The 20,883-nt window shown below is 43.2% G+C and overlaps 1 protein-coding gene across 2 annotated transcripts in view; it reads right to left on the bottom strand.

Moving 5' to 3' along the window:
* The window catches only part of SH3TC2 (SH3 domain and tetratricopeptide repeats 2), a 55,784-nt gene extending 38,601 nt beyond the window's left edge, over positions 1-17,183 (bottom strand). For both annotated transcript variants that reach the window (XM_040239645.1, XM_040239646.1), the window contains exons 1-3: positions 16,977-17,183; positions 5,600-5,698; positions 1,823-1,950 (exon numbers count right to left, since the gene is read on the bottom strand). In XM_040239645.1, the coding sequence (XP_040095579.1) occupies positions 1,823-1,950; positions 5,600-5,698; positions 16,977-17,028 (279 nt within the window). In that variant the 5' untranslated portion in view covers positions 17,029-17,183. The remainder of the gene's footprint in view (positions 1-1,822; positions 1,951-5,599; positions 5,699-16,976) is intronic.
* Positions 17,184-20,883: the final 3,700 nt, after the last annotated feature.

The following is a 20,883-nucleotide window of genomic DNA, read 5'->3' as shown; positions in this document are numbered from 1 at the left end:
TCAAAGTAAAAGAAACTCAATGGTGCTAGTTAGTAGCTAATCCCTCCAAGTTCCTGAATTCTGGAGATTTAAAAATAAAACCACTCTGCAATTTATAACATATCTACTATTTCTGGAGCACATCCTACCACCCAAGCACAACACCAAGCTCTCTGCAGATACTATCTCATTTACTTCTCCCAACAAACCAAACACTATCTTTTTTATTATAAGGCTGATTAAGAGAGTATGTTCCTCTTTTAAATTTGTATCAGATTCATACAGAGACCGTAAAATAACTAGAACATGCTAGTTTAATATGTAAAGCAGTGTTCTCTTTCCCCTATCTCTTTTAACAACTTGCAGCAACCTTTAACTATTTCTGACTTTAATTCTCCTAGCAAGTATGACACCACCCTTATGGCAGAAAATGAAGAAAAACTAAAGAGCCTCTTGATGAAAGTGGAAAAGGAGAGTGAAAAAGTTGGCTTAAAGCTCAACATTCAGAAAACTAAGATCATGGCATCCGGTCCCATCACTTCATGGGAAATAGATGGGAAAACAGTGGAAACAGTGGCTGACTTTATTTTTCTGGGCTCCAAAATCACTGCAGATGGTGATTGCAGCCATGAAATTAAAAGATACTTACTCCTTGGAAGGAAAGTTATGACCAACCTAGACAGCATATTAGAAAGCAGTGACATTACTTTGTCAACAAAGGTCTGTCTAGTCAAGGCTATGGTTTTTCCAGTGGTCATGTATGGATGTGAGAGGTGGACTATAAAGAAAGCTGAGCGCAGAAGAATTGGTGCTTTTGAACTGTGGTGTTGGAGAATACTCTTGAGAGTCCCTTGGAATGCAAGGAGATCCAACCAGTCCATCCTAAAGATCAGTCCTGGGTGTTCATTGGAAGGACTGATGTTGAAGCTGAAACTCCAATACTTTGGCCACCTGATGCGAAGAGCTGACTCACTGGAAAAGACCCTGATGCTGGGAAAGATTGAGGGCAGGAGGAGAAGGGGACGATAGAGGTTGAGATGGTTGCATCACTGACTCAATGGACATGGGTTTGGGTGGATTCTGGGAGTTGATGATGGACAAGGAGGCCTGGCGTGCTGCAGTTCATTGGGTCGCAAAGAGTTGGACACAACTGAGTGACTGAACTGACTGACTGAAGTACCCCCTAATATAAATAATTTAATTATACCCTCCTTCCTTGGTCTAGAACTTGAAGATACTATTTACCTACTATGAAAGATGAGAAATTGGTTTATCTTATTGTCTTTTCCTCCTCTCATTCTAAATTTTATAGCTATTAATTTTTGATTGGTAACTTTGGTACTTAAAAAAGTACACTTAGAGATTACCAGTGTCTGAGGAAAGGGGATAGAGGAGAGTTACTGTTTAGTGGATACAATGTTTTAGTTCAGGATGATGAGAAATTCCGGAATGGATAGTGGTGATGGTTGCACAATAATATAAATGCATTTAATATCACTGATGTGTACAGTAAAAATCATTAAAACTGAAAACGTTATGTTATGTATATTTTATCACAATTTTTAAGAGTCAAATTCCCATTTTTTAAAAAATATACTTTATATTATAATGATTCCCATTCTACAGAAGTATGCAGAAGATTAAAAATTAATAGATTTAAAATAAAGCTTTCTCTGACACTGACTCCTGACCCATTCCTGCTGAGCAGAGAACCTATACATTATTGTGCATTCAGTTAGAAGTTTTCTTGAGGGACTTTGTTCCTGGCACTGTCCTAGGTGCTGGGGAGAGTGTAGGTAGTGGAAGGACAAAAGATGAGGTTGCACTGCTCCCAGAAGCTCACCTTAAACAATGCACGCACCTCCTGGTCCTCATTCTCCAGCGCCCAGAGCCGCCTCCTGGCTGCTTCCTGCAAGGGGCCATTTACACACCTTCTGGAGCGGCTCTTCACACTGAAGGAGAGTGTCAGATCTTAAAGAGAACAGAGGGAGAAAGATCGGGATGGAAATGTAGTAACAGGGAAGAAAGAATTAGGTAACCCCTAATGATTCCCATATCCACTCCCTAAAGTGATGGTCTCATCAACTGGATATTGTTAAGTAATTGTTAAGTAATCTTAACAATTCTCTGAGCACATTCTTGAAACTTCTCCCCCTCCTCAAAAAAAAAAAAAAATGCTGAAGCCCAGAATGTTCTAGAATCTCAGGAACTGCTACAGTTGGGTTGGTTATTTCTGTTTGTACAGGGTATATTCCTAGCTGCCTGGCCCTGAGGGAACAGTACCACACAGAACCAGCTAAAACATATATTTCCTCCTGTGGATGATTTGTGAAAGTTTCCAAAGAATATGAAATTTATCCATATTTATGGAAGAGTATTTATATGTCAGATTTATGATATGTAGTAAATATCATGTACTTTATGCATTATACAGTGCTGTTGTTGTGTCTGACTCTTTTGCAACTCCATGGAGTCGCACCAGCCTCCTGCAGCCCACCAGGCTCCTCTGTCCATGGCATTTCCCAGGTAAGAGTACTGGAATGGGCTGCCATTTCCTTCTCCAGACAATCTCCCAACCCAAGGATTGAACCCACATCTCTTGCATTGCAAGCTGATTCTTTACCACTAAGTCACCAGGGAAGCCCATGCATTATACCTATACACATGTATTTTCTCTAACATGCTTCTTTCTGATAATGCATTTATTGTTTGTTAGGATAAATGGTTAATATATTATAGCCTGTCTTTAATATCTTCAAAATGCACATTCATTCAAACCAACACTCTGAACAGAAGCTGTTTTAGGTGCTAGGATACAGTGGGAACAAAATAAACATGGTCCTGCTCTCATGGAGCTTGTATTCTTGGCAAGTAACCAATTCTGTGCACACAATAATTTCAGATGGAGAAAAGGGGTATGAGTAAAAAAAATGTTAATAGGGTAAAGAGACAGAGTGATGGAGCTTTTGGAGAGTGGATAGTGCTGTCATGAAAGGCCATGCTGAGGAGGTTCATCATTATAACTGCACTTTGCCATGTGTCTTCTTTAGACAATAAGTAGCAATCCCATTAATAATTTTCAAACACAATGAACCATGAAGGCTTCAACTGGATAAGCACAGAGGTTTGTCCTCTAGTCTTAACTTGCCAAGGCTTCTGCAAATTCCTGAACACATTAAAGATAGCCCTTGTCATGTTCACCTGAGCACACAGGCAGCCTGAACTTCTATCTTTAAAAAGGCTTGTCTCTAAAGCAGAAGTTGCAGACATGCTGTGGCTGCAGGCCAGCTCCAACACAATACCCACTGACCTGACATCGGTGAGAGCTTCAGGTGGATGTTTATTCCACTCCGCTCCTCCCTGGCCTGTGTTCTAATCTCATGCAAGTCCTCCATCTTCAGCAGTTCAGGTCCAATGTTCATCTGGTAGCCTCACTGAACACTGATCTCTGGGAGGAGGTAAAGCTCAGGTAGGAGGAGTCACACAGACTTGGGCTCAAGGTTTGGCTCTGCCTTTGTTAACTGCGCCACCCTGAGCAGTTAATTACCCCTCTACACTTGACTTTTCTCATTAGCTGAAGAGCTTTTACAGTACAATCCCAAAGAATTTTTAAGAGGCTTACTAAATGAGATTATGTGCATAATGCATTCTGTTCAGTGTTGGGTACATAATAAACATTCAACAAACACATTAAGCATTAGCTATTGTACATCACAATCCCCCATCCCTACCCTAGTACTCCACCAGTTTCTGCTCACTGCCCTCATCATGTTACAGTGCAATTAACCTTAACACTAACTGATTCTGTGATTTCTTTTCACTAAACTTCTTGTCCTTCCAAAGCCTGACCCAAACTCCCCTCCAGAATCTCCTCCAGAAAAGCTCCTGATAAGTGATGGCCCCTTCAAAGTGAATCTCCTTGCCATGCACTTGAGTTCATGGTTATGGAACTCAAAAGACCTGGATTTAAACAAGCAGACTGCTTTTGGATCTCAACCAGTGAGAGCTGATACCGAGAGCAACACCTCTAGGCCAATATGGGATCCTACAGTGCCCACTGAGGATAAGGGAATAAATCAGGTTCACTCTACTTTTAGTGCAAAATACATTTTGTCACTTCTTTAATCTTTCTGAAAACTAGTGGTTTAATCATGATAATGTATCTGATTGACTGTCTGTGACTCTTCCTCATGAAGAAGAGGTTGGCAGTTGGAGCTGAGTCTCCCCTTCCCACACTATGACCTTCTTGGAAACAGCATTATGGCAGAAAATGCTGAAAGATGGACAAGTTCTGGCTCAGAAGGTTAAGTTACACCTACACGTACCCTTGTTCACTTGCCTTCATTCACTGATAGGATAAAATGCTGACTCCACTGTGTTCATGAAACAACAGATGGTTGGCGATTCAGCTTTTTCAGAGATGGCTCAAGCTGACAGACAGATAAGCAGATTGACAGAACAGCAAAAAAAAATAGAGGGCAAGGTTTTTTCATAGTCAACAAAGAAGTCTGACAGAATTTAAATGGGGAAAAGAAAGAATGTGGCATGACACTATACACTATCCGTTTACATAGTACATATCCTTTGAAACATTCATACTGCAGATCATTTTTCACAAATCTTGATTTTGTATGCTGTAGAGAAGTGCATGTTTGGGAGACAACAGAGCATCATGGTTACAAACAAGGACCGGGGATTGAATCCCTTTCTCCTCGTGTATTAACTGTATGGCACTGGGGAACTGACCACACTCTGTGAGTCTCTGTTTGCCACCTTTGAAATGCAGAATGTGGTGCCACCTCCTAGAAGTGAGTATGTGAGGATGAGAAGTAGATGCAGGCATGACTTAGCATGTGCTTGGTACATGATTTGCCATTAAAAACAGTACCTGTTACTGGATAATAGAAACTGGGTTTTCCCCAGGTTAATCCTCAGAATTTCCAATACAAGGTTCAGCTCAGGTACCTCTCTCTCTGAGGATGGTTTTCTTTGCCAGTTTCATTACAGTCTCTTAAGGATAACATTGTGAAAAATATGTATTATGAAAAAGATTTATTCTACTTTGATTTCAAAATCTTTTTTTCCTTCTGAAAGAATCAGACAGACACCCTTCTGCTCAACCAATCTCATCCCACATACTCAACCCTTTATTCCCTTATATATTTAATAACCTCTATATAAGGTGGTATATAGAAATTTACCAAACATTTTCTGAGCACCAGTTACACATGTACAAACAACTCTTTTAGGTACTATGTAGAACACTTAATTATTCAAAAAATTGCACCTGCCCTTCAGCACCTTTAAATCTATTTGGTGATATATACTTTATTTAGTACAGCAAATATGTATAGAGCTCCTAATATGTACCAGATTGTGAAAAGCTTTCAGAGTCAGCTGAGATGGTTTAGCTTTAATCACACAGGCAATGAAGAGCAGTGGAATATTTGTCAACAAGTGAATATCATAGTCAAGGTCATGCTTACAAAGATGTATTTAATGGTGGTGCCTAGGAAGGATCAGAAGGAGGGAACTTGCAGATGAGACTGTTAAGGGGGTTACTGTAACATTCTACATGAAAAATATTTTTAAATAAGTTTTGTCTTTAGGGTTTAGATACCTGGAATCATGTTCTGTGGCAGGAAACATTTTTCCTTGTTTTCAGACGAGGATATAAATTCACTCGATATGGTTGGATCCTTGGAAGAAGTATCTTTACCTGGAGGAGATGAAATGAAAGTTCATTTGTGAGAGTGTAAGTAAGCCATAAGCAAGGGTTACAAGTTTTTGTCAAGCAATCATTCTTTTCCCCAGGTTGGTGGTCCAGAAGAATTCTAATTATTATCACTTTTGCCTTAGAATTATTTAGTTCTCAACTAAAGCATGCTATCTCAATGCTACAGCAGCCTGGGTATCTCCACTATATTTTAAAAAGGGGAAAAAAAAAAGATTTCCCACCTACAGGTCAGAGTGAGTCCCATGGCTTACGTGTTCAATATATGCTGAGCCTACAAGGTCATAATAAATCTGACTACAGCAAGGTGGATAATGGAAATGCTGGAGCAGAGCAATTGAAAGTAACATCCTGAGGGAGATAACTAGGGCACGGTTGTAATGGCCCTGAAATCTATGACTGGCCCCAAACTATCCTTGTGTCTGCCCACTATACAGACTTCTGTATGGCAGGGGTCCTCTACCTCTAGGATCTAATGCCTACTGATCTGAGGTGGAGTTGATGTAATAATAATAGAAATACAGTGCACAGTAAATGTAATATGCTGGAATCATCCTAAAACCATTTCCCACCCCCAGTCACTGGAAAAAACTGTCTTCCACAAAACCAGTCCCTGGTGCCAAAAAGGTTGGGGACCGTTGCTGTATGGGATTTATTTCCTCCTCAGTCTTTGCAGCTGTAAAACTAGAGTGAAAAAGATAAGATCATAGCACAAACTAGGGTTAAGGAGGAGGCTATTTCGATGGCACAGAGTAGAAAAGAGAAGAAATGTGCAGTTATAAAGCACAAGGCAGTAGATTAAAAAAAGAACAGAAGGGAAATTTGAAAGTATTGACATGGAATGTAGGCCTTTTTCATGTATCCTCAAAATACAACAAAAGAACTCAAGTTCTTAACCCATTATTGTTGGTTGCTCTGTTCTTTTGAACATGACACTGCTCAAGGACTCTACCACGGGGTCAGAATATTGTAAGCAATACCTGACACTGAAAACAGGGTTTAGGAATCTTTCTCAGCCACTAATTGTCAGTCAGTCATCTAATCCATCCGACTTCTTGATTTGTAAAATGCTGGTGGATCAAAGTCAAGCAGATCTATTAGGTTTGCATTCTGGACCTGTGCTTCTCTTGAAGCACAGGCAGTCCAAGAGTGATAAAGAATGAAGTAATCACGCACCATCCAATCATGGCTGGTTAACCTTGAACCCAAACCCTTATATTACTGCCAGAAGTCTGCCTTCTTCCATGCCTGTTCAGTGGGATTTTGCTCCCAAGCTGAGGATCTCCCATTTTTTCATAGCAGGAACAGTTAATACTTTTTTAGGGTAATGAACAGGGAGAATGAAATGAATTTAGGCTTGAATGTGCTGAAGGTGGGGTCATTAGCTCACAGTTTTTCATGTACCAATCTTGTTAGAGCTGAAATTAGGCAGCTTACCTGGAAGCTAACAGTAATGAGCTATTTTGTGCAAATAGGATCATTTTGTAGTTCTGCCCCCAGGAACCAAAGTAACTGCAGCAGAAAAAGTTCTGGCTTGAGAATCATGAGAGATGAGTTTGCACAAATCAGATTCTCCCATACATTGGTTAAGTGACACTGGTCAGATATTTCATTTGTCCATTTTTTTCAGATTTCACTTTTCCCAATTATAGGTGAAGGCTTGATCTAAGTGCTTTTCAACCCTGTCTGCCTATTTAAGTCACCCAAGTGGCTTTTGAAAAACCTGACTTTTTAAAATATCAGTGCCTAGCCTCATTTCCAAAAATGTTAACTGATGTCCTTCATCATGCTACCCAGTCACAAGTACTTTTCTTTTCTCTTCCTTTGTTTTCTTCTCTTTTTTTGTTCCCCCTCTCCCAGGAAGAGCAGTGCTCCAACCCACCGCGAGGTCAGCCCACCCTTCACCCTCTGTGCACTTTGGAGGGGTGGAGACTGGGAGGTCCAGTACCCCTAGGGTTGCTCTCGGATGGCTAGAGAAGGCTTTCTGACTCAGGGAGCGTCGTCCTCCACCCATCGTCTCCCCATTGGGCCCACGGAGGCACTTCAAGGGAGGCCAGTTCTCTCTTGGCTGGGGAAGGGCTGAGAGGAGGGGGTTCCTGAGGCAAAGTAAGCGAAACGTCCATGAGGCCTCAGACTCCTCCATTTACCTCACAAGAAGCTGAAATGTCTCACAGAGGCTCCGCTTCGCCTCGCCGGACCCTCCATGGTCGCTCAAACTCCCCCATGCAACCCCGGCAAAGGGAGAATACGAGAGCCAAGTCAGTCCTCACAGCACGCAGTGAGGACAACCACCACGAGGCACGTGCCTCCCTTATCATCTCGACACTCCAAGAGAGCTGCTCAACGAGATGCACCACCTCAGGGGGGACGCCAGAGGCTCACTGGGAACTGGAAGCTTCCCCCGCTGAGAGAAAAACTGGAGCGCTCCAGGGGCACCGCAAGGGCAGGTGGGATATTCACTCACAGAGAGGCTAGCGCCGCGCGACGCCTCGCGAGACCCCCCGGGAAAGCGAGGCGAGACTGCCCACGCTGCGTCTGAGCACCCGGCCTCGCCGATGCCCTGAGACAGCGGGGCAGGAGACCCGGATGGGACGTGATTCACCCAGCACCTGCCTTACACACACCACCAACAGGCAGGAAGGGGAGATGTGGGGCCCGGGCAAATGACAAGAGTGGTCCTGTTGCCTTGAACGTCTGTTCCTTGTCAGGTGCTGCTTAAGCCGAGACAGGAAGAGCGCGACGTCACCACATCGATGCAGGTATTTTTTCTTAAGTTCCCCAAATGATTCTGATTTGAATCAGTAAGAACCACATATCTGCATAAGGTTTTCAAACTTTAATGAATCACCTGGACTATTAATAAACGGCCCTAGTGGCTCAGATGGTAAAGAATCTGCCTACCATGCAGGAGACCCTGTTTCCATCCCTGGGTCAGGAAGATTTTCTGGAGAAAGGAATGACTACCCACTCTGGTATTCTTGCCTGGAGAATCCTATGGACAGAGGAACCTGTCCGGCTACAGCTCCCAAAATGTCAGATGCTACTGAGCGAGTAACACTTATCAACACTCTTTGATAAAATGCAGATTCTGCCTCAGTAGTTGAAAGCTTGAGATTCTGCATTTCTAATATGCTCCCAGGTAATAATCCTTCAGGTCCTAGAATCACTTTGAGTGGAAGCCTGGTTCCCTACTCTAGGATAGAGTTTGAAAACTGGTATACCAGAGGCCATGGGCCATAAAAACCCACCAACATTTTTCTTTTCTTTTTTTTTCCTCTACACTGTGCAATTTTAACATTAAAATTGCTCTACATCATTTAGTAATCAGGATGTTTTACATAACCCAGATGCTTGGCTTTGCTTTGAAAACTGGAAGAACTATAGTCTGGGGACCTCATTCTCATCTGGCAACAGTCAGCTGGCACTGAGTGCTTGCTGCCACCTCTACAGGGCATTTATTCTCTGGCCATCATGGTCCCCAGGAATGCCAGCTCACTTATTTACACCTAGTCCTGGCAAGCTTTGTCTGTCCATGAGAAGAGACAGTTGCCTAAGGACCGTGAGGGTCTGTGGCATGATCCCATCTTGAGTAAGGAAGTTCAGGATGGTGACCTCAGTTTGGGGGAGAAGGCAGGGCCTACAGCTCTTAAAGAACATGTGAGGTTTAGAGAAGAAAAATCACAGTTTTGCATAATGTGATTTGTGGATAATCTGCATCAGAATTATTTAGGTGCTTGCTTTTTAAAAGATACCAAAAAAACTTGGAGCAAAATATAGAAGAGTATTTGCATGACTTGGGGTAGCTAACGATTTCCTAAACAGAGTGGGAAAGGTTGTTGGAATTGTTCAGTTGCTGGACTGTTTGACCACATAGACTGCAGCACGCCACACTTCCCTGACCTGTGTTATCTCCCGGATATTGCCCAGTTCATGTCCATTTAGTTGGTGATGCTTGCAACCATCTCATCCTCTGTTGCTCCCTTCTTTTCCTGCCCTCATTCCTTCCCAGCATCAGGGTCTTTTCCAGTGAGTTGGCTCTTCTCATCAGGTGGCCAAAGTATTGGAGCTTCAGCTTCAGTATCAGTCCCTCCAAAGAATATACAGGGTTTATTTCCTTTAGGATTCAGTGGTTTGATCTCCTTGCAGTCCAAGGGACTCTCAAGTCTTATCCAAAAAAAAGAGTCTTCTCCAGCACCATAGTTCAAAAGCATCAGTTCTTTGGCACTCAGCCATCTTTATGGTCCAACTCACACCCATACATGACTACCTGAAAAAACATAGCTTTGACTATACGGACCTTTGTCAGCAAAGTGATATCTCTGCTTTTTAATATGCTGTCTAGGTCTATCATAGCTTTACTTCCAAGGAGCAAGTGTCTTTTAATTTTATGGCTACAGTCACAGTCTGCAGTGATTTGGGAGTCCAAGAAAATAAAATCTGCTACTATTTCCACTTTTTCCCCGTCTATTTGCCATGAAGTGATGGGACCGGATACCATGATCTTAGTTTTCTTGAATGTTGAGTTTTAGGGCCAGCTTTTTCACTCTTGTCTTTCACCTTGATCAAGAGGCTCTTTAGTTCCTCTTCACATTCTGCCATTAGGGTGGTGTCATCTGCATATCTGAAGTTGTTGTTATTTCTACTGGCAATCTTGATCCCAGAGTGTGCTTTATCCAGCCCAGTATTTCACATGATGTACTCTGCATAGAAGTTAAATAAGCAAGATGACAATATACAGCCTTGATGTACTCCTTTCCCAATTTTGAACCAGTCTGTTGTTCCATGTCCAATTTTAACTATTACTTCTTGACCTGCATACAGGTTTCTCAGGAGGCAGGTCAGGTGGTCTGGTATTCCATCTTTTGAAGAATTTCCCACAGTTTGTTGTGATCCACACAATCAAAGGTTTTAGCATAGTCAATCAAGCAGAAGTAGATGTTTTCCTGGAATTCTCTTGCTTTTTCTATGATTCAACGGATATTGGCAATTTGATCTCTGGTTCCTCTGCCTTTTCTAAATCCAGCTTGTACATCTGGAAGTTCTTGGTTCATGTACCACTGAAGCCTTGCTTGAAGGTTTTTGAGCATTACCTCGCTAGCATGTGAAAGTGAAGTCACTCAGTCGTACCCGACTCTTTTCAACCACATGGACTATACAGTCCATGGAATTCTCCAGGCCAAAATACTGGAGTGGGTACCCATTCCCTTCTCCAGGGGATCTTCCCAACCCAGGGATCAAACCCAGGAATCCCGCATTGCAGGAAGATTCTTTACCAGCTGAGCCACCAGGGAAGCCTTGGTAAAATCAGGGAAACATATGAAATCACATGGGAGGCATGTGAAATCAGAGTAATAGTTGAATATCCTTTGGCATTGCCCTTCTTCATGGTTAGAATGAAAACTGACCTTTTCCAGTCCTGTGGCCATTGCTGAGTTTTTCAAATGTGCTGGCATATTGAGTGCAGCACTTTAACAGCGTCATCTTTTAGGTTTTCAAATAGCTCAGCTGGAATCAGTTAAAATCATTTAAATACTTTGATCCAGACATACTTGAAAGAAACAATCCCTGGACTTTTCATTTGTGAATCAATAAATTACTTTCTGGAAGCTAGTTTTATTTTTATTATTGGTTAGAGAAAATTACCAACGCTCAGTTCAAAAAAACCTGCCAAACTGCTTTCCAAAGTTGCTGTACCTTTTGCATTCCCATCAGCTACACATGAAAGTTCCTGTTTCTCCACATCCACACCACTTTAGTATCAGTCTTCTTAATTGTAGTCATTCTAGTAGATGTGTGGTTTTATCTCATTGTTTTAATTTACACTTTCCTAATAACTAATGAGGGATTCCCAGATGGCACTAGTGGTAAAGAGTCTGCCTACCAATGCAAGAGATGCAAGAGACATGGGTTCAGTTCCTGGGTTGGAAAGATTCCCTAGAGAAGAGAATGGCAACCCACTCCAGTATTCTCACCTGTAAAATTCCATGGACAGGGAAGCCTGGTGGGACTACAGTCCATGGGGTCACAAAGAGTCAGACGTGACTGAACACAGGTAATGATGCTGAGCATTTTTCACATGTATGATTTCCATCCCCATATTTTCTGAATGAAACTATCTGAAAATTTTCATTGGATTGTTTATTTTCTCATTACTGAGTTATAAGATTTTTTTCTATTCTGGATACAAGTATTAGATATGTAATTTACAAATATTATCTCCCAGTCTGTGGCTCCCTCTTTATTTTGTTGGTAGATTTATATGGGTGGTAGAAAAGTGGGATTACTGGTAAAGAGATCAGCAGGACAGGAGTGAATGTTTGCGTGCACATGAGCTGACAACATACTGGAGAGGTCAGGATGATGGAGCTTAAATTGATAAATATGGTAGGGTCAGGATAAGGAGAACATTTTAAAGAAGTCAGAGGAATTTAGAATGGATATAGCAAGCAATATGGAGCTATGGAACATTCTTGAGCATGGGTGTGGCAAAACAAAAGTGGAACTTCTACGTGGGAGAGCACTGAAAGGACAGGGAGAGGCAAGAAAGAAAGGCAGGGAGGATAGCTGAAAACTATGACAGTCCGCAGCGTGAGAATGTGGACTGTGATCCTGGCAAATGAGAAGACGGAATACAGTGAACGGCACTGTATTTTAAAGTTAGAAAAGGGAAGGCATCTTGACATTTTAAATATGAGAGATAAAAATGAGGAGAGGCAATAATTACAGAAAATGAATATTTGGAGGGACTAGAGATCATTGAATTCCACTCCTAATTTTACTGCTGAGAAACTAAGGCCCAGAGAGAAGTAGTGATTTTACCAGAGTCATACAGAGTCAGAGGCCATCCAGATTATGGGTGTAAATCTTGCTGGTTCCACTACATAAACCCAACCTCAGAACGCTGAAGTCTAAGGTCTCCAACTCAGGAGATATTTCAGTCACAGAAACTTGCTGGAAATGAGAATATATTCCCACTTCTCTCTCAGTCTCTTCTTGGTCCCACTTATGCACCACCACTCCCAAATTTAAGAAAAAACTAAACAATAAAGACTTCCCTGCATGCTTTTTTTCTCCACCCATATTTTATTTCTTTGACTTGACAAGCATACCACCAGCAGTTTTTATGATGTGAACCCACATTGTCCTTGTTGGGACAAATATCAAATTAGAATTACAGCTATGTTTATCTACATGAATGTATCTTAGATCATAGTTTAGTAGTGTTAGTCGTTTAATCATGTCCGACTCTTCGTGACCCTATGGACTGTAGCCCACAAGGCTCCTCTGTACATGGGATTCTCCAGGCAAAAATACTGGAGTGGGTTGCTATTCCCTTTCTCCAAGGGATCTTCCCAACCTGGGGATCAAACCTGAGTCTTCTGCATTGCAGGCAGATTCTTTACCATCTGAGCCACCAGGGAAGCCCATCTTAGATCATAGTGTTGAATTATTAAAAAAAAAACAAAAAACAGGCTGCATAATGACTTTGATGCTGGGAGGGATTGAGGGCAGGAGGAGAAGGGAACGACAGAGGATGAGATGGCTGGATGGCATCACTGACTCGATGAACATGAATCTGAGTGAACTCCGGGAATTGGTGATGGACAGGGAGGCCTGGCGTGCTACGATTCATAGGGTCGCAAAGAGTCGGAAACGACTGAGCGACTGAACTGAACTGAACTGAATGATATCACTTTAAATTTAAAAATCTTAACAATAAATTCTTTACAATGATTCAATTCAGTTCAGTTCAGTCACTCAGTTGTGTCCAACTCTTTGCAACCCCATGGACTGCAGCACGCCAGGCCTCCCTATCCATCACCAACTCCCGGAGTTTACCCAAGCTCATGTCCATTGAGTCGGTGATGCCATCCAACCATCTCATCATCTGTTGTCCCCTTCTCCTCCTGCCTTCAATCTTTGCCATCATCAAGGTCTTTTCAAATGAGTCAGCTCTTCCCATTAGGTGGCCAAAGTATTGTAGTTTCAGCCTCAACATCAGTCCTTCCAAGGAGCACTCATGAGTATACAGATATGCAGTGAAGGCACAGAACCGCTGAATTCATGAATGTGATTAGTTTGGGGGAGGGAGAGTGAGGAGTAAGATTGGGAAAAACTATCAGGGGACCCTAACTGTATCTATAATCTTTTATTTTTCTAAAAAGTAAAAGAAAGAAAGAAAGATGTCCTAAAGTTAATAGGACATAAAGTAGAAAGTTGCATATTGTTCCCATATTCTGAATTATCAATATATTCAAAATGTCTCAAGTTTTTTAAAGCTCAAATGTGAATCATGATTTACTATTGTCAGCATTCATCCCTCCATCTCTTATAATTCTACTGATGATTCATATTTACCAAAAAAGGTTGAAAGAAAGTTACAAACAACAGCAATCAATGTAGGCAAATGTATCTCTCCCATATCCTCTGTATAAGGTTATAAATCTGCCAGATCTCTTCAAGATAGTGTTGAAAGATAAGGTGGCAGTGCTAGAAGCTCTTAGGCCAACAAATCTTGACATGACTTACTCTGTGATCTTAACTAAGCAACTGTGGTTTAACAGTGGCAAGAATTTCCAGGGGTCCAGAAGTCAGAAATAATGGCAGTTACCAGAAACCCACCCCCTGCCCATGTCCAAAGTAAGAAGCATCATGGGAACAAACGCTGCAGGCAGAGTCCATGTGTGAGCATACAGCACACCTGGGGGGCGTCAGGAACAGCGTTTTTCATTTTGTCACTCCACTGCAGACCAGCTGGGCAGTGGTCCAGGGCTTAGTGCTATCAGGCCTTCTTTCCTGCCTCCCTTGCCCCTGAGGACTGTTGGTCCTCACTGTTTACTCCCACTGAAACAGACACAATGGCAGAAGCAGCCGAAGAAAGAGGAGCACCGACTCCTACTCCAATGGAGTCAGGCATAGGAGAAGGGATGTTGGAGTGGTCCTTATTAGTTAACAACAAAACAGCCGGCAGTTACTAAGCAGCTATCAAAAGTCAGACCCTGCTAAATCCGTGAGATGAATTATCTGATTTAATCTTCACAAAAGCTCTGTGTGACAGATACTATCATTATATTCATTTTAGAGACAGGAAAACTGAGGTTCAAAGAATATGAGACTTGCCAAACTCACATACTATTAAGTCACTCTAGCTTGTGTACCTTGTTCCCGTTCCTAGGATAAATAGGGGAACCTAGAAGGGGTTGTTTACAACAACTGACCTCAGACCTACAATGCCACAACATCCTCCCCAGGGAAAGGCCCTGACAAGTACAGAAAACTGGGGAGATGGCATGAAAAGCCTCAGTAGAAATAAATATCAGGCTGACTATTGGTGAAAAAGTGAATCCAGGCTGCTAACCAATTGAACAGCAAAAATGTGGTGAAATAATAGGTAATTGAATGATAGTGTCATAAGAACTTTAAGATTGTTTTCTTCAGTGTTGGTTTGTTTCTTTCAAGCTGCAGAATTCTTTACATGAAATCTTGGGCTAAACAACAGGATGTCAAACAGAAGCAGGGTTATTCAGGCTGAAGCTGGGGCGTCAGGGGCCAGGAGCAGAGCTCCCTAATTTACCTCCACAGGCTGAGTTTACAACCGCCTCATTTTATAGATGAGCAAAGGGAGACCTAGAGAGAGAGCGTGATATGCCAGAGTCATAGAGATGTGATTAATGTCCCTTGTTTTCTTTACTGTGCTTAATTAACTGTGTCAGGTTGTTTTAACTGTTTTTCGTGTGGACTTAATCCCTACCACAACACTTTATAAGGAAAGCATAATTATATCATAAAATCTGCAAGTGAGAAAACGGAAACACAGAAAGGTTAATAAATAAATTGCTCAAGGCAAATCAAAGAACCAAGACCTTGTCTTTCAAATCCAGTCAAGACCTAACCTCAAAGACTAGGTGATTAACTGTGAGGATGCCTAAGAGGAGATAACCGAATCAGATCTAGAACATAGGTCCCTGCCTTACAGACCAGTGGTCCTTCATATTCTTGCAGCCCCCATGCAATGTCTGCTCCCATGGGGTACAAGGACAGCAGGATTTAGGGGGAGGGCCTGAAAAGTGTGTACATTTTAGAAATTTGGAGAAGCAAAATGTTTTCTAGCTAAAGGTCGTGCGTTTAGTGCCAAGGGCATTATTTGGGGGATTTTTAAGTCTGGGGTACCTTTAGTCTGGGAGCCTCTCCCTGCTGGAGATACCAAGGTGCCTAGGCTGGAACTTCAAGCAGAGGAAGCAGAACATGGCTGCTTCAGATTTGCTTTAGGAACCTCTAGTGCCTTCCACCTAATCGAGCCCAGGTCACAAAACTACAGGGGGAAGTTGTGTATCGGAGAGTAGAAAACCGTGGCTAGAGGTTCTCCTGGGCTCCCCCTCCAAGGAAACATGGTGGTGCTCCAGGAAGACATGGAATCCTAGCAAATGTTAGGAATAATTTCTTGGTGTAATGCTCATTTGTCTTCCAAGAGAGTCCTCCCGCAGTCCACACTCTTCCCACAAAGCCACGGCTCATCCTGGTGAATGCCATACATGAGACCATTGGGCCTCACCTTGATCTGCCTCTGAAAAGAAGCAAGGAGCTTGCATTAGGGTGACCAGTGACCCCAGTCTGCCTGGGACTGTTTTGGTTTTAGTGCTGAATGCATCCTGGGAAAGCCCTGGTCCCAGTGAAACTGGCAGGGTTGGTCACTGTATGTCAAGCCTCAGATGACTTGACAATTTCTTAGAGCAACAACTCTGAGTGACCTCAGTTTGACGTACACACACACACACCCCACACACACACACTGTAACAGGTAGGAGGCAGGAAACTGCCTGTTTTCCGCCAGTAACGTTAATCCTGACAAAAATAGGGTTGAGTGACTAAGGCCAAGTTTATGACCACCACTGGTCCCCAGAGGAACCAACTGCCTGAGCTTTCTTCCTGAACTGGGGCATCTTGGGAAAAAAGGAAGGAAGGGCTTAGTCACACCCTGGGAGTGGCAGCCAAAAGCAGCCTCCTCTCCTCCTAGAGTGAGCTCAAAGCCTTTTTCTTTAGGAAAAGTAGATGCTTCCCAGGTTTCACTCCCTTTTCACAATGTCAGAATGACAAATACTAAGTGAGGAAGAGGAAGGGAGGAGAAGAAGCCAGAAAGTGCAACCATCTCTCCATCTTGAGAAGAGTAGCTCCCCAACCCAGCAGATCCCTAAGCCTTCAGTGGACCCACCACCGCATCAGGCATTCTACAGACCAGGGTCCCCCTTCCCCCCAGGAAACTCACCTGGACCCCAGGACAGACTTGGCTCCCCAGGGATGCAGAAGCAGCCACCCATGTGTGCACCATCCTCCCTAGGCCGAGGCCCCTGGGAATACCAGCCAGAGGAGCACTGGGAGGAGACAGCCTCCCAGCGGTGTCCCTCCTCCCGCCTCCTCCCTGGCACACGAGGGACCAAGTCCCGCTCAAAGCACAATGCAGCCTTTGATATCATGGCTGCGGCAGCAGGCCCAGGGAGGATGGGAGGGGCTGCCCAGCCCTCAGGACCCATAGTCCTTGCACTGTCGGGCCTCTGACTGGGGAGCAGAGCTCCTCCCTGCCTCTCTGCAGATTGCTTCATGCCTATCAGGCTGTGGCACATTCCACACATTCTAGGATTGAGATACACAGTTTGGTTCTTGTGCGGGTGGACGGTGTGGGGGAGTGGCACAGGAGGAGGAGGCAGAGAGCATCTCAGGAATCAAGGCTGCTTCTGTTCTTTCTCCCTCCCTGACTGGCTTGGCCCACACTGATTCTCCTGCTGCTGGGAAAGCGCTCTCCACCCAGTCTCTCTCTACAAACACCCCACCTTAGCTATTTGGGTGAAGTTGGAGCTGCGGGTACAGCATTTCACCTCACCCCCAGCCCTGGCTGCAAAAATCAGATGGTCAGAAGGAATCCAAGTAATCACCTGATGTAGCCCAACATCTTACAGGTGAGAGGTCGGAGGACCAAGTATGTTAAGGCTACAAATATGCACATAAAATGGGTCACACCAGACCAAACTCTTTTCCATCTTGTTTAAGGAGCAGTCAGTCCTAAAGGAAATCAACCCTGAATATTCACTGGAAGGATTGGGGCTGAAGCGCCAACACTTTGGCCACCTGATGCGAAGAGCCAACTCATTGTAAAAGACCCTGACACTGGGAAAGATTGAGGGAAGAAGAAGGCAGCTTACAGAGGATGAGATGATTGGATGGCATCACCAACTTGATGGACATGAGTTTGAGCAAGCTCCCGGAGATGGTGAAGGACAGGGAAACCTGGCATGCTGCAGTCCATGGCATCACAAAGAGCTGGACACAACTTGGCAACAATAAGGAGCAGAGCAGTAGGATGCAGTTGAGACAGTATGGCTGAATTTCAGAAAACCTCCCATAGCATCTCCTACGGAAGATGGAGAAAATATGGCCATATGCCAGTAACATTAGACAGAGGCATGACTGATCCAGCAACCAAGCTAAAGGATCATAAGTTACTTATTGTTTCCTTAATGCCTAGAGCAAAGGTCACTCCTGAGTGGTCCAAAGAGTGAGGAGGTGTGGCCTAGAGAAAGCAAGTAGTCCTGCTGTGCAGGCTACTTGGAGGTTGAGCTTGCAGCCATTCACACAACCACTTCAAGGAGGGAGGTGACCTGGTCAATTTTATATTCTGGGAGGAGCACTGGGAATACAACATGAAGGAGCACGTGGGCATCAGTCTCACTGGAGTGATCAGGGGTGTCCATCACACACCCCAGCTCAGTCCCAGGTGACGGGTTCTCACCATGTCTCCAAAGTCTGGCTTCAGTTTCGGTGCTAACCCATCTTGATTCCCAGTGACTGAATGTTCACTACGGGTTAGACACTCATCATACCTTACTTCATTTAAGTCCCATAACAGTCTCATAATATTAGCATTATCATCTTTATTTTGTAAATGAGGAAGCTAATGCATGTATAAGTTGCCAAAGGCCCCACCATTTATGAATGTCAGATTCAGGGCTTGAGCCAGATCTAGTTGATTCCACAGTCCAAGAGCTTTACTTTTCAGGGTCTTTCCATGACTACAATGAGGAAGGATTTGGAGATCTGACGCTGAGCCCTCTGGAGCTTAGCTGACCACTTACAGAGGGCCCAGGAGAGGACGCCTGGGGTGGGGCCAGGAATGCAGGGACACAGGGTTTCTCTGATCACAGAACTACCATGGAAGATGTTTTCTCTGCACAGATCAGTTTAAAGTATCCACTTCCCATAATGTGTCTCATATCTTTTCCCCTCACCAAAGCACAGTATTTTACATATGAATTCAGATGTTTTCTTGGGCCTAAGATAAAAGGGCAAGGATTTTTTTAACAAAGCAACCACTCAGAACTTTGGGAGGTATGTGAGAACTGGTAAAGAGAAACCATGGTATAATTTGCAAATGATGTCGAATGCTCAGACTTAGCATTTCTCCTTGACTTGGCTGAACACCATTTCTATACAGGTGCAATAATGGAGGTCAGAAATTATAAATGATCAATACCAACCAATGAAAGGATCCCCAGGCCAGCTCAGAGAGCACAGCCTCAGGCAGTTGACTGAGGCACACATTTTGGCAAATCTGAACTAAATGGTCCATTTTGGAAAAAGTCATTGCTTCTATTGAGATACAAGAAAGCAGTATTCTTCTGCTTATGGGAAGCTCAGATGAATTAGCCAGAACAAAGAGCTTTCCATACAGAGAGCAGCCAGGTACAAAGGCCCTGAGGCTGGAACTTGCCTAGAAAGCTAAAGGAAAAGTGTGTGTGGTTGGAGTCTCTTGAGGCAGGGCAGGGTGCAGAGATGAGGTCACTGAAGGCCGATTGTGTAGGACTTTGAAGTCCGTCTAAAGACTTCAGCTTTTACATTGACAGAGATAGGAGCCAAGAGAGGACACTAAATAGAGGGGTCACATGACTGACTTATGGTTATAAAGTGTCCCTCTGGCTGCTCCTTGGAAAATAGGCTGTAGCTAGAATTCCAAGTATGCAACAATTGTAACATCCAGAAGAGGGATGATGAGAGCTTGAACCAGGATAATAGTAATGGACATTTTTGAATGAAGACTGTATTAGTCAAAGTTCTCTAAGAGAAGCAAATCCACTAGGATATGGATATGTGTGTGTGTGTGTGTGTGTGTGTAAGGAAGAAGGCACTATCCAGTCCAAGGACAAGCCACTGCTAGGCTTCAGGCAATGAAGAACATGGCACAATGTTCCTCTGGTATGTGACCAGACATTCTGATTTTTATGAAAACCAGACACTCAGATTTTCAGGTATAGTTTCCAAATTTTTAAATGTTCACAAACTGATTCAGAACATTTTCCAAATCACTGTATGGGCCAGTACTTCAGGGCAGATAAGCGTGCCTGTAGGTCACATCCAGCCTGAGACCAGCCAGTTTGCTGCATCAGATGAAAAATTGAATTTTTCTCTTATAAAATTTACAATCTAGTTGGGTAATAAGATATGTACTTGGATACTAAAATTCACTGGAAGAACTGAAAGATCATCTTGTAGGTAGAATTGTGGCCCCCAAAAGTGATATATTGAAACCTTAGCCCCCAGTACATGAGAATGTGACTTTATTTGGAAATATGATTGTTGTAGATGTGATTATTTAGGTTCAGATAAGTTCATCCTGGAGTAGGAGAGGCCCCTAATCCAATATGACTGGTTACCTTCTTTAAAAAACAAACAAACAAAAATACCCTGTGAAGCAATACACAGAAGGTAACAATGAACGGAGAAATTAGCATTCTGCAGCTGCAGGCCAGGGGACACCAAGGATTGTCAGAAATCACCAGAAGCTAGGAAGAGGCAAGGAAGGATTCTCCCTGCAGGTTGCAGAGGGAACATGGCCAAGCAAATGCCTTGATTTGGGGCCTCTAGCCTCCAGAATTATGAGACATTAAGTTTCTGTTGTTTTAAGCCGCTCAGTTTGTGGTACTTTGTGAGGGTAGCCCAAGGAAACAAAAGCAGACTACATGAGAGATAAGAACAACAGGCCACTTATTCAATCACATTATTCAGTGGACAAAAAATTATAGAGCATCCCACTAATCTAGGCTGTGATCTAAGTTGTAAGGACACAGTAGTGAACAAAACAGACAGACGACTCTCCCTTGTGTAGCATACATTCTAATAAGGAA

Source organism: Oryx dammah, unplaced genomic scaffold (genome assembly GCF_014754425.2).
Source record: "Oryx dammah isolate SB20612 unplaced genomic scaffold, SCBI_Odam_1.1 HiC_scaffold_5, whole genome shotgun sequence".
Classification (NCBI taxonomy): Eukaryota; Metazoa; Chordata; class Mammalia; order Artiodactyla; family Bovidae; genus Oryx; species Oryx dammah.
The sequence above is the reverse complement of the archived record's forward strand: the minus strand, read 5'-3'. Positions and strand labels throughout refer to the sequence as shown.